The sequence below is a fragment of the Myotis myotis genome, unplaced genomic scaffold, assembly GCF_014108235.1.
Source record: "Myotis myotis isolate mMyoMyo1 unplaced genomic scaffold, mMyoMyo1.p scaffold_m19_p_14, whole genome shotgun sequence".
Lineage (NCBI taxonomy): Eukaryota > Metazoa > Chordata > Mammalia > Chiroptera > Vespertilionidae > Myotis > Myotis myotis.
The window spans coordinates 467,629-480,557 of NW_023416318.1; the positions used below are offsets into that span (position 1 = coordinate 467,629).

General features: G+C 41.1%; 1 protein-coding gene across 8 annotated transcripts in view; it reads right to left on the bottom strand.

Annotated features, from left to right (window-relative positions):
- The window catches only part of KDM3A (lysine demethylase 3A), a 59,088-nt gene that overhangs the window by 21,970 nt on the left and 24,189 nt on the right, over window positions 1–12,929 (bottom strand). For 4 of the 8 annotated variants that reach the window (XR_004971759.1, XM_036333893.1, XM_036333892.1 and 1 more), the window contains exons 11-15: window positions 10,133–10,337; window positions 6,113–6,327; window positions 2,518–2,670; window positions 2,285–2,380; window positions 1,792–1,919 (exon numbers count right to left, since the gene is read on the bottom strand). Coding sequence is in view for 7 of the 8 variants with exons in the window: in XM_036333893.1 (XP_036189786.1) it covers window positions 1,792–1,919; window positions 2,285–2,380; window positions 2,518–2,670; window positions 6,113–6,327; window positions 10,133–10,337 (797 nt within the window). In the remaining variant the exon portion in view is untranslated. The remainder of the gene's footprint in view (window positions 1–1,791; window positions 1,920–2,284; window positions 2,381–2,517; window positions 2,671–6,112; window positions 6,328–10,132; window positions 10,338–12,929) is intronic. The other 4 variants (XM_036333894.1, XM_036333895.1, XM_036333896.1 and 1 more) reach the window with 4 other exon arrangements.

Genomic DNA, 12,929 nt, shown 5'->3' on the forward strand with positions numbered 1-12,929 from the left:
AAAAGATATGCTAAGAATGTAAATACAGCAAAATATTCCACCCACAGCCCTTTATCTCCCACCTCACACTTATACATATCCTTAGCGCTCCATCTACCATGTTGCTTTATTTTTTTAAAAAAATATATCTTTATTGATTTCAGAGAGAAAGGGAGAGGGAAAGAGAGATAGAAACATCAACCATGCGAGAGAATCATTGATTGGCTGCCTCCTACATGTCCCCCTACTGGGGATCAAGCCTGCAACCCAGGCATGTGCCCTTGACTGGAATCAAACCTGGGACCCTTCAGCCCGCAGGCTGACACTCTATTCATTGAGCCAAACCAGTTAGGGCTATCGTGTTGCTTTCAAATGACCAGTTTGTGCCAATCTCCCCAATGAACTCATCCTAGTATCTGGAATAGACACTCAAAACAGGGTTGCTGAATGAATGAGTACAGGAGGCAGGGTAGGAAAGGTACAGCTGTGATTTCAGAAGGAAACAGGAAGTAGAGAAAACGCCCTTGACTTAGCATAGTGGAATGGGCTTTTAAATGTAGTGATCATCTCTTAAAAGAAGTCGAACAAACTGAGAAGAAAAAAACCTGGAAAGACCACACCACTTATCTTTCTGTTACTTAAAAATCTGCCTTGACAGCTCAACTGGGGAAGTTATACATACATACACGGAGGACGAAAAGGATAGTCAAATTCCTGTTTGATCTCAGCCCTCCCTTTACATGTGATATGATTCTGTGATGTCCAATTATTGGTATTGTTCATTATTCCTCGACCAGAGGCCCAGTGCACAAAAATTTGTGCACTGGGGGTGGGGGTGGGGGTTCCCTCAGCCTGGCCTGTTCCCTCTTGCAGTCCGGGAGTCCTCAGGGGATGTCTGACTGACTGCTTAGGCCCCCTCCTGGAACGTGCATAAGCCGCAGTCTGGCCTCCCTCTGTGGGAGGCAACCTGGAAGGCTGATCAGGGGACAGGCCCCCTGCCCCCATCTCCGTCTCCTCCCTCTGCCTGCTGGCACGTGCCTTGGCTGGCCTGGCGCCACCTGCCAACCGGCAGTTCCACTGTTCGGTTGATTTGCATATTATGCTTTTATTATATAGGATTACTGATGAGGAAGCTGAAGCCCATATAAACCAGTTAATTTGAGCCAAAGTTATGCAACTAAAAAGCGGCAGGGGAAAAAATTCAAATTTAGTTCTGACTCCAGAATCACAACTCTTCTACCCATGCTGCCTTTTATGTAAATGTAAAAAACTCTGATTACTTAAACACATATGGAATGGGCTGAGGGAGAGGGAGGAAGATGGGGGAGGGAGGATGTGATGGTGGAGATGAAGGGTATGTCTCTAGGAAGAGCATCAGCACCAAGGAAATGTACATTTTTTATGTTGAGTATGGGTACATAAAGATTAATTTCAATATTTCCTTCAACTCTTCACATACATTACAGGTAAAATATACTTAGTAATTTAAAACATTTTAGAGCTTATCTGAATCTCTTTAACTCTGCAAAGTATGAGAAGTTTTTAAAAGCCCATATAAATTCGATAGTAACTTATTAGGTAGACTATAATAGAAGAGTTTTTTGCTTTTTCAAGAAACAAAAATTAAAAACCTACTATAAGTTCCATGATAGTAATGTGAAAAGTGAGAATGGGTCTATGAAGTGGCACATGAAACATGAATTCTCTTTCCACAGTGTTCCCATAGTCCTTTCAAATATACAGAAATCCTTGGGTTATTTGAAAGCAGACAGACAGCAATACGGATGGTGAATCTAGCATAAACAGTAATACCTGTTTTATGTCTTCCTTTGAGGCTGGCTTGGAAAAGAGTTTGAATTGCCTGTTTGAACAGGGACAATTTGCCTTTATTCCCCATTTTGCTCTTACAGAATGAACAATGTCTCCAACTTCATAGAGGGCTAAAAAAAGGGCACAGGCAAACATCTGAACATGGATGTCACGTATTTTCCATCTCAACATCACAAAGCAGAAGTTGACGTTTCTGGCAGGATGACTATTTTTTTAACATGGTGCTTACAAGTCCTCCTTTTCATCCTGCTAAGTATGCCTTCCCCCAAATGTACCATTTCCTTTCCTTCCACAAAACTATTTACAAGACCTTAATCACAAAGTTTTGGGGACATTATTTTACAAATTTCTGGACAATTTATGGTACAATCTAAAATAAAGTTAGCATATAATATACTATACAAAGTAAAATGAAATCATTTTGAGCTAACCAAAATAAGGTGGGGGGAAAAAATCATTACACCATGTAAAATACCTTTTCCAGGGATGATCTGTGTAGGCATCAGGTTCTCTGGTTCATGGATTTGACTCTTCACACACCTTATCCAAGAGAAAGTCTTGTAGGCAGAACCTGTAAATAACTGATTTGTAGTAACTGATCTCATGGACTCTGGCCCCAAATACCTCAGGAATCCATCACCACTAACCAATAAAAGGATTAATCTAAGGGTGTTACGGGGTCTGGAGGAGAATCAAGTCAATCCTCACCCTGCTGGAAATTTTTCCTCTTCATTCGGTAGCAATCTACACACACTCCAAACCCACACCGAGGACACACCCAGTGCAGGTTGAAGATGGTGGTGTCACACACATCGCACATTTCTCGAACACCTCTGACAGCTCGCTTCCAAGCAACCTGTCCTACAAAAATCAATAAATCACTTAGTCTTGGGAGAAGAGGGCTTATGAAATATAACTTGAAGGGGAAGGGAGCTGATGTTACTCCTCCCTCTGACTGGAGTTCCCATTAGTTCTGTTCAACACCCAGAGCCCATCTTAACTCCACCCCACCAACAGGCCTCTTCACACCATAAACAGTTGGGGGGGTGCAGTTTTACCCCCTAGGAGATACTCAGGCTCTACACCCCTGCCCTCCCACCCTTCAATGAGCTCTGCATAACACTGATGTGGGTTAAGTGCCACTGAATAAATCAATAAAAAAAGAAAATAGTAGCAGTTACACTGGAGTTCAGACACAGGTATCACACCACAGTGGTTCTTCATGTTTAGGGTCATGAGGCCCTTTGAGAATCTGAAGGCAGCATGGACCATGCTTTCTCCAAAGGAAAAACAAATTGACTCAGATACACAAACGCAACATTTGACATAATCTCAGGTTAGTCACAGATGTCCTGAATCCACAGACTGCCCATTAAAAACCCCAGGCTGCTTAGGGAAACGGGAGGGAGATGCACATTAATTTAGTGGGGGCACAATAGTCTGACTCATACTAACCAAAATATCCAACAGATCTCTATATATAAAAGCCCAGTGACCGGAATGGCAGAACAACCAGTAGCTATGATGCACACTTCGGCAGCCAACCAGCCTGATCCGGGCCCTGATTGCACCCCACCCCCCACCCCCGGCCAATGCCCCTGTCTGGCCCAGCCCTCGATCGGCCCCCAACACCCCAATTGGGGGCAAGGCAGCTGGCCAATCGCCCACAGCCCCTCCCCCATGCAGGCCCAACCCAATGGGTCCTCATCGGGATGGGCCAGACGGACCCCACCCGTGCAGGATTTCGTGCACCAGGCCTCTAGGTAAGGCATAATCCAGAATTCTACAAAGTACCATTTCCCATTCCAATGGCCAAGCCCTGATAATGGGGGAAGGGCCTTCCAGAAATGGGCAGGACATATAACCCACTCCCCACTTACGCAGAAATGCCAGATCAGATGATCAAATCAAGTATTAGAAAGTTTCAAGGAGTATAAGCAGAGAAAGGACATTTTCTGGGTCAGACAAAAGCCCAATGTCTGCTGATCAGAACACTCTTTTCTGTGTGTCTCCCTCTCCTGAACAAGACTGGATCAATACTGCCACATGCTTGTTCTATGGAGAGCATTTCCCACCTCCCAAGTCCAGTTTGTGGTTAATTTATTCATTCTTCAGACTGACTAACCACAATGCAAATGACCAACTTCATTTTGCACTGAATTAATCCAATTGCTGAGTGAACTTCTGCCATTTCATTATAATGCAATAGCTCACTGTATAACACACAGAGCTTTAAGCATTTTGTAAATGAGATTTTATGAACTTCACCTTGGTCACTTGCATTAGACTGTTTTATTAGAGAACATTCTTGGATCTCTGAGCCACCATTTAATGATTTTTTGTCACTGAAAAGACAAAGTAAAAGTATAAACGTTGAGCTCAGCCTCCTAATCTCAGGATAAGAGTAATCCCTCTGGGAACATCTTGTAGCATCTTTCAGTATCACTCAAAGCGAGTTCCTCTCTCCAACTGACCAGCTGGTTAGAGGAAGTAAAAAGGAACAGAAGACTCAAACAAACAAAGAGGAAAGGTTAATCACATTTAAATCTTCAAGGACAGAGTTTCTTAATTATGCCTATTTCTGTATGAAAAAAAAAATGCATTTTCCAGATGACTCACCTACAGTAAAGAAAAAACATCAGTTGCTTTAAACAGCCCTGATGATTTGGGAATGGAGTACTAATATGTTCCAAATAAGTGTTCCTATATTTCGATCATTATATGCCACCTTCTAGATCAGCAGTCGCCAATCTTTCGGACCGCACGGACCAGTGGTCCGCAGACCACTGGTTGGTGACCGCTGTCCTAGATCACTTAAAATTTTTTTCTTTAAATCTACTACTTTTACTTAAATGTACATAAAGGCACTTTGTATCTCTACCGAAAGGAGAAAACCATCATCACATGCCTTAAATAGAAGATTACGAGAAAACAACAATAAGATTCTTTATTAGAGTCTCTGCTACCCAAAGAGAATAGAGTGATTCTAAAGCTGCTCTTCTCTTCAGCACAACTTTGGCTGTCCCAAGGCTCACAATTGCATCTCCCCACCTGAATTCCTGCTCCTGGGAATGCCCCATTCCTTGGGCTCTGAGATGCAATAGTGTCAATACCTGTCCAATAAATTATTTTCATTCTTAAGCTAGCTTCAGCTAGTTTCTGGTACCTACAACTAAAAATCTTAAGGCTGTATGGGTAGATGCTTGCATTGAAACATTATTTGCCTATGCCAGTGGCTCTCAACCTTCCTAATGCCGTGACCCTTTAATACAGTTCCTCACGTTGTGGTGATCCCCAGTTTCATTGTTACAAATTGAACATAATTAAAGCATAGTGATTAATCACAAAAACAATATGTAATTATATATGTGTTTTCCGATGGTCTTAGGCGACCCCTGTGAAAGGGTCATTCGACCCCCCAAAGAGGTCGCGACCCACAGGTTGAGAACTGTTGGCCTATGCAAAGTCTGAAAAGCTACCCACCAGAGGAATGGAAAGGTTTCACTTGCAACTCTCAACCACTTGGGAAAGAAAAATGATGGAAGAAAATTGAGACTTAACAGACAGATGCCCCTTGGTGCTTCTGGCTGGATACCTGTTTTACAGAGGGACATGGACAGACAGCGGTGTGCTGTCCTCCCAGATGTCATACCCTGACATGTTATGAAGGCGCTCTGGCTCTAATGTGTCACCCACACTGATTGGTTCCTAAGGTTCATTGGGCTGCCTGATGAATGTGAGAGTGGAGGCCACCTGCACACACCCATATGGAACCTCCACCTATTTCCTTAAAACCTTGCCTCTAACAGAATCATTTTCATCCGAGTTTGTTCCCATTCTCATTACTGGGACCCAGCACCCCAGACTGATTCAGCAGGTATTGGGTAGAACCTGTCTATTGTAATTTTCTTTGCAATGTATTCATAATTAAGAACCTTTGTCTTAAAGTAAACCATCCTGAGGTCTCAACCCCTTTTGGTAAGCCCACACTGCTGATCATTGTGCAAATTCCAAAACCGCCTCATCTTTACCTTTCCTAACTAAAAAGGAGCTCTACTCCTTTGGTAATCACCCCCAAGTAAACCCCGCGCCCCCCCCCCCCCCCCCCCCAGATAGGTAACTGGCTCTGATGAAACTAACAGGTAAAATCTGTTACAAAAGGAAAAATACAACCTCATTATGCCAAAGTCATCTAAACTTTGGGGTTTAGAAAATGAAACCTAAGCAATTAGGACTTAGGTGTCATTCAGGAACAAAAATCAAGCTGGACTCAAAAATCCTACCCACTAAGAGATGCTCTTACTGTGTGGCTCAATAGTTGACATAGCTTCCTTTTCAGAAATCACCATTTGACAGAAGTGGTCTCCAATGTTGGCCAGGATATACTTTGCTGTGTCCAAATCGATCCCCACCACGTTTTTGTTTATAGGCAACCACAAGCCAATTGCTTCACTGTCATACTTGTTTGGAGTTAAGAAACCTTCTACCCGCAACACACCATGTTTGTTGAATTTTAACCTAGAAGAAGTAGAGAAAAAACAGGTGCATTTCACATACACACAAAATTAATTTACAGTTTATAGTTAATAATTCAATCAAATTCCTTCCCAGTGTTCTATAATCTGCATGGCTAATTACAGCCAATTGTTATTTGGCAATGTCAGTAGAAAGATAAGAAAAATATTCCCAAAAGACATGGTAGGGAACACCTGCCAGACTTGGAGGCAAGAATAATCACAAGTCACTAGAGAAGTAAAATGACCAACAGAAGGTGGTAAATTATCTGATCAGATCTGAATACAAATATTGCTTCAAGAAAAATGCTCAGCAAGGGAAGGCTAACCCTGGACAGTCATTGAAGCCATGACCACGTAGGTATTTAGCACTCATATGAATCCTAGCTGCTAATTAGGGTGCAAGCTCCTAGAATGAGCAGCAGTGTTAAGGTGGGCCTCAGTACCTAAGAGAGAGGAGTAGTAAAAGGCAGAATACTTTCTCGGTATTCTCGTTCAATATTTTTGACACCTGAACGTTTTTTCTAACCTATGTGTTGGTTGTTAATTTATTTCAAATACACATTAAATGTCAATCTATTTGGAGACACATAGAAATAGATAGATAACCATAGTGAAATAGAGTTTAATAGGTAAAACAATCATTAAATTTTATAGGAACCAGAGGTTTGTGTGGCTAATGTAAAGATAAAAATAGTAACTAAACTTGACCTTGCAATAAAAAGGTAGACATTAGGTAAGGGAGGCATGGCAAGGAAACAGGGACCTTGATTTCACTAGTCACCAACAGTTATGAAAACTCAAGTCTGTTAGACACATGAAGTTGTATTTTAGAAAAACCATTTGCCGCCCTGGCCGGCTTGGCTCAGTGGATAGAGGGTCAGCCTGTGGACTGAAGGGTCCCAGGTTCGATTCCGGCCAAGGGCACGTGGCTGGGTTGTGGGCTCAATCCCCAGGAGAGGACGTGAAGGAGGCAGCCTATCGATGATTCTCTCTTATCACTCGTGTTTCTATCTCTCTCTCTTTCCCCCTTCCTCTCTGAAATCAATAAAGAAATATATTTTAAAAACAAAATAACAACAAAAAAACCCATTTGCCTAGAAGAGCATAGAATGAACTGAAAATACACTGGAAATGGCATAAGAGATGCAAGCTTATTTTTAAGCAGTCCAAAGGAGATATGCAAGTTTTTAACTGATAGCTTAAATTAGAGATAGTCATTATACTAAAAAATAAATTTAAAAGCCATTTCAAAAAGGAAGGAGATAGCAAACTGGGCTTTATCACTGAGACCCTACCCTACCCCCTCCTATTTTGTCTGCAGAAGAAGTTAATGAGAAACAACCTTGACGAGAAATCTTGTGATAGCCTCAATCTTCACTATAAACATTGGGGGGTGGGGAGAATGTTTTTTTAATTATTATGTTCTTTTTAACCAAAGAAATGAGTTTGTTCTAGTTCCACTAGATTGGCTTCTACTATGTAGCATTAAGTAAAAGCACTTTCCCCTTCAAAGAGGTCAAAAATGGGAAAATAACCGGTCAGTGTGGCTCAGTGGATGAGCACTGACCTATCGTAACCAGGAGGTCAAGGTTCGATTCCCTGTCAAAGCACATGCCCAGGTTGCGGGCTTGATCTCCTGTGTAGAGGGTGGGGGTGGAGGGTGGTGGTGGTGCAGGAAGTAGCCAATCAATTATTCTCTCTCATCATTGTTTCATTTTCTCCCTCTCCCTTTCTTTCTCTGAAATCAATAAAAATATATTAAAGATCATCTATAGCCAGAACAAACTGCTCATTTATATACATATAAAAAAAGCAAAACCTAAACCAAAAATAAGACATGGCTGCCTATCTTCACTCAGGATCAAAAATTTAAAGAAAATCAATATATAAAAAGGAAAGTTTTTGTCTATAAAATTGGAGGTTTTAAAAGAGATATGCCTCTTCTTACTGACAAAGGTACACAGAGACAGGCATGCTCAAACCCTACCAGTGGGCATGGATGCAGGTGCAACCTCCCTGCAGGGCAATGTGGCAGAACACATGTATCAAAGCCTTAAAATATGCACACCTAGCCTGGTATTACCACTTTCAGTAATCCTTCCAAAGTAAATAATCAGAAATGTGAACAAGGAAATGATCATTTCTACATTATTTTTAGTGGCAAAAAATATAAAATAATCTTAATACCAACAAGGGAATTGGCTAAGTGAATTACCAAACAATGTTATTATGGGTTCTTACGTAGTTATTCAAAAATATTTGCAGAAAAATGTTAACATGATCAAGTGGTTCCTACTATGGAAAGTATTGGGAAAGTAAGATTCAACATAGTATATAGAAGCATAGCTTAGAGATATTGTGACTTCTATTCCAGACCACCATGATAAAGCAAATATTGCAGTAAAGCAAGTCACACAATTTTTTTTCCAGTGCACATAAAAGGTATGTTTACATTATACTGACGTCTATTAAGTGTGCAATAACATTTTGTCTAAAATATATGTACCACTATGTTCATAGCAGTATTAGTTACAATAGCTAAGATGTGGGAACAGCCCAAGTGTCCATCATTAGATGAGTGGATAAAAAAGGTGTGGTGCATTTACACAATGGAATACTATGCAACTGTAAAAAAGAAGGATCTCTTATCCTTTGAGACAGCATGGATGGACCTGGAGATTATTATGTTAAGCAAAATAAGCCAGTCAGGGAAAGACAAATATCACATGAGCTCACTTATATGTGGAATCTAATGAATAAAATAGGTCTAGAGGCCTGGATACATGGAACAGACTGACAGATCTCAGAGGGGAGAGGGGTGAGGGGGATGGGAAGAGATTAACCAAAGAACTTAGTGCATATATGCATTGCCCATGGACACAGACAATAGTGTGGAGAAGTCCTGGAGCGGGGTAGGGTCTGGGTGGAGGGGGACAAAGCGGGGGAAATGGGGGACATATGTAATACTGTCAACAATTTTTAAAAATACTTTATTTCTAAAAATGCTAACCATCATCTGAGCCTGTTGGAAAAATGGTGCCAATATACTTGCTCGACTTAGGGTTGCCACAAACCTTCAATTTGTAGAAAAGAATGAAGAGAAGAGAAGAGAAGAGAAGAGAAGAGAAGAGAAGAGAAGAGAAGAGAAGAGAAGAGAAGAGAAGAGAAGAGAAGAGAAGAGAAGAGAAGAGAAAGAAGGGAGGGAGGGAGGGAGGGGGGAGGGAGGAAGGGAAGGAAGGAAGGAAGGAATGAAAGGAAGGAAGAAAGGAAGGAAAGAAAAGAAAGAAGGGAAGGGAAGGGAAGGCAAGGGAAGAAGGAAGAAAGGAAGGAAAGAAGGAAAGGAAAGAAGGAAATAAGAAAGAAGGAAGGAAGGAAGGAAGGAAGGAAGGAAGGAAGGAAGGAAGGAAGGAAGGAAGGAAGGGAAAGAAAAGAAAGGCAAAATCTGTAGAGTGCAATAAAATGAGGTAGCCTGTACAATACACTACATAAGTATACTTAAGTGTATTTATGACAATATAAACATTAAAATGCATTGAAAAGTTAACAGTAGTTATTTGTAGTGGTTTTCCAGAACCTTCAGCATTTTTCTGTTTGTTACTTTTAGAAATAGAAGTTTGTATTTTTAGGCTTCTTTGCTTTAAAAAAATTTAAAAGGGAGAATATGAAGGAAATAATCTTCAGTAAGGTCTAGATTTCCAAACCAGAGATTCAAAATAGTATCTCTACTCTTTATAGTTCTAGACGAGGAGGGTGGGAGGATATGGTACTGGGCCCAGATTAGCTGAGCTTCGCTCCAGATGCCTCACCTTCTAAAGTGAAAGAAGCGACAAAACACAGGCGAATCTTTCTGTTGTTCCTTATCCTTGCGGAGACTGTCTAAGCGACACTCCCGGCACTTGGGCAGCTGTGCGACAATGTTCATGCAGGAGTCATCCTGTACGAAGGCCTCACCGCTCTGCTGCAGCTTCTTGACTTTAGCTGGGTCTGTCAAAACGGACTTCCTGGATGGCGCTAGCAAAACAAAAGATTAAGAAAACGGGACCTCAAATTTTAAAAAAAATCACGTCAATATGCTACTGATTTCTATTCAAAAGGCCAGTTTCCCAAAGGGAAAACTCCTCAATAACTGGTTCAATTGTCATTTCTAAAAATAGCTTAATAGAAGACAACTATGAGGACAATTAGAAAAGTTTTGCCCTCTTTATTATACTCATCTGGTGAACCAATTTGGCCAACTAAAACCCCAAATTTAACAATCAGACTCACAGTTCCAAGCAGTGTATACTTTTATTCACCATCCTAAGTAAGAGAAATATTTCAGGAAGATTTTTCCAAATCAGATACTTAATTCAAATTCACTGCAATATTAGCAATGCACCTCAACAAACACAACACTTTATAAAAGCCATTTTACACACCCCAAAAAAGACTGGTTTAAGGTGTGTTCTCTGCAAAAGCTAGCCATGTAAAACCAATAGAAAAGACCTTTTCTCAGGGCCCAAGGGAGCTGAGAAAAGGGAGGTAGATTCTTAGGCAAATAAATTTTTTATTATCAAACAAATAAATGAAAACCAAAAACTCCTCTTAGGGAATCAGTCTAGAGATGGGTGGGAGAGAGGAGCAGTCTTGAGAGGAAATTGAAAGCTCTCAAACCAAAAAAGCTTTAAATAAATAAGCATCTTTAATAATTACCCTAGAAGTGATCTAACCCTACCTCCCTTGTAAAGCAGACCTAGAGCTCACTGTAAAACACTAAATGGATGTTGTCAGGCTTCGATTCCTTAAATACTATTATTCAGTTACAGTGAAAGGGAAGATAAAGTAAGAAAGGAAAGAAAATAAAGAGATCAGTAGTTCAAGCATGGAATTTTAATTACTTAGGTATTGAAATGGCATCATCCTTTGAATTGGACCAGGTTTTCACAAACCATGGGCAAAGAGCCCAAAGGTTATCTTATCTGTTCTGTCCTGGCTTAAGAGAGGAAATATCTAGAAGTAAGCAAATTGAGCGATCTAAGTCTAGCTCTCTATTGAGGAAAGCAAGTTGATCCTATCAGTGATTCTCAGTTCAAAGCAGAGCCAAGGGGGAAAAAAGCAAGGCGAGCTTCAGAGGACCCAGACGTCTGTCTGACAGAAGAACAGGCAGCTATTCACCCCCAGTTTGCTTTAGCTCCTAAGCAGAGCAAGGGTGCAAGAAAGAGGAACAGTTTCTAAATGGGTCTTTCCATACCCACAAGCAACACAAATGAAAACAACAGAGATCCCAGAGATCCTGGTAGGCTTCTGATAAGACTCAGGCCTCAGCCAGAAGTCCCAGTAGATGGGATGCACCAGGATATGACTAGGTTTTTCATTCTCTTAAAATCACTTTAGCCCTAACCAGTGTTCTCAGTGGTTAGAGCAGTGGTTTGCATACCCAAGGGTCACAGGTTTGATTCCCAGTCATGGGCACATACCTGGGTTGCTGTTCCATTCCACCCCCCACCTGCGCTCCCCTCCCATCGCCCCGCCGTGGAGAGGCAACCAACTTATGTGTCTCTCTCATGTTGATGTTTCTCTCTTTCCCCTCCCGTCCTCTCATCCATTCTCTCTAAAATAAAAATCAATGAAAAAAATACCCTCGGATGAGGATTAACAACTAAAATCCTATATAATAAAAGCATAGTATGCAAATTGTCCCCTCGACCAGGAAGTCATCTGGGAGTTCAACCAGGCAGTGGGGCCAGCGGGGGTGGGAGGGAGGGAAGGAGGCCCCGGCTGGCAGCGGCCATGGCAGGAAGGGAGTACCTGGCCAGCAGCTGGCAGCCGCTAGGGACCCTACCAGTGCATGAATTTCGTGTACTGGGCCTATAGTAATAAAATAAAATCACTTTAGGTGGGGCATAGTTGCACAACATACTGAGTAAGACAAAGCTGGATTCCTAATTCACTTATGTACCTATAATTCTGCTTACCAATGCTGAATTTTTATTGTTTGTTCACATAGTATTAAAATACTTTGCCTCAAAAACTAGATAAATGTGAGAGCTGATAACTCAAAAAGAATAGAGTCCTATCCAGTTTGCTCAGTGGATAGAGTATCAGCCTGATGACTGAAGGGTCCCTGGTTCAATGCTGATCAAGGACACATACTTCCATTGCAAGCTCAATCCTCAGCCCTAGTTGGGGTACGTGCAGGAGGCAACTAATCAATGTGTGTCTCTCACATCGATGTTTCTCTGTCTCTTCCCCTCCCTTCCACTCTCTCTAAAAATCAATGGAAAAATATCCTCTGGTGAGGATTAACAACAAAACAGAAAAGAAATAGAACAAGGATATGGTTATGAATATTAACTTTCTTTTGGAAATTACACAACTCCTGAGAACAGTATACTCTTATGCAATTAATTTTATGCAAATTAATAGTTATATTAACTTCCTTCTCAAGAATGAAGATGGTTTAGAAGTATCACAAGAAAAGAAAGTTCTTTTTCTAGTCCTCCAATTCTATATCAAAAAGACCCACAGTTCAATCCATCCATCTTGCCTTATAGTTTCAGAGGCCTGCAGTAAAAGCCAGAGTGTGGATATACTCATTTTTTATGTATCCAAATGAATAGTGTC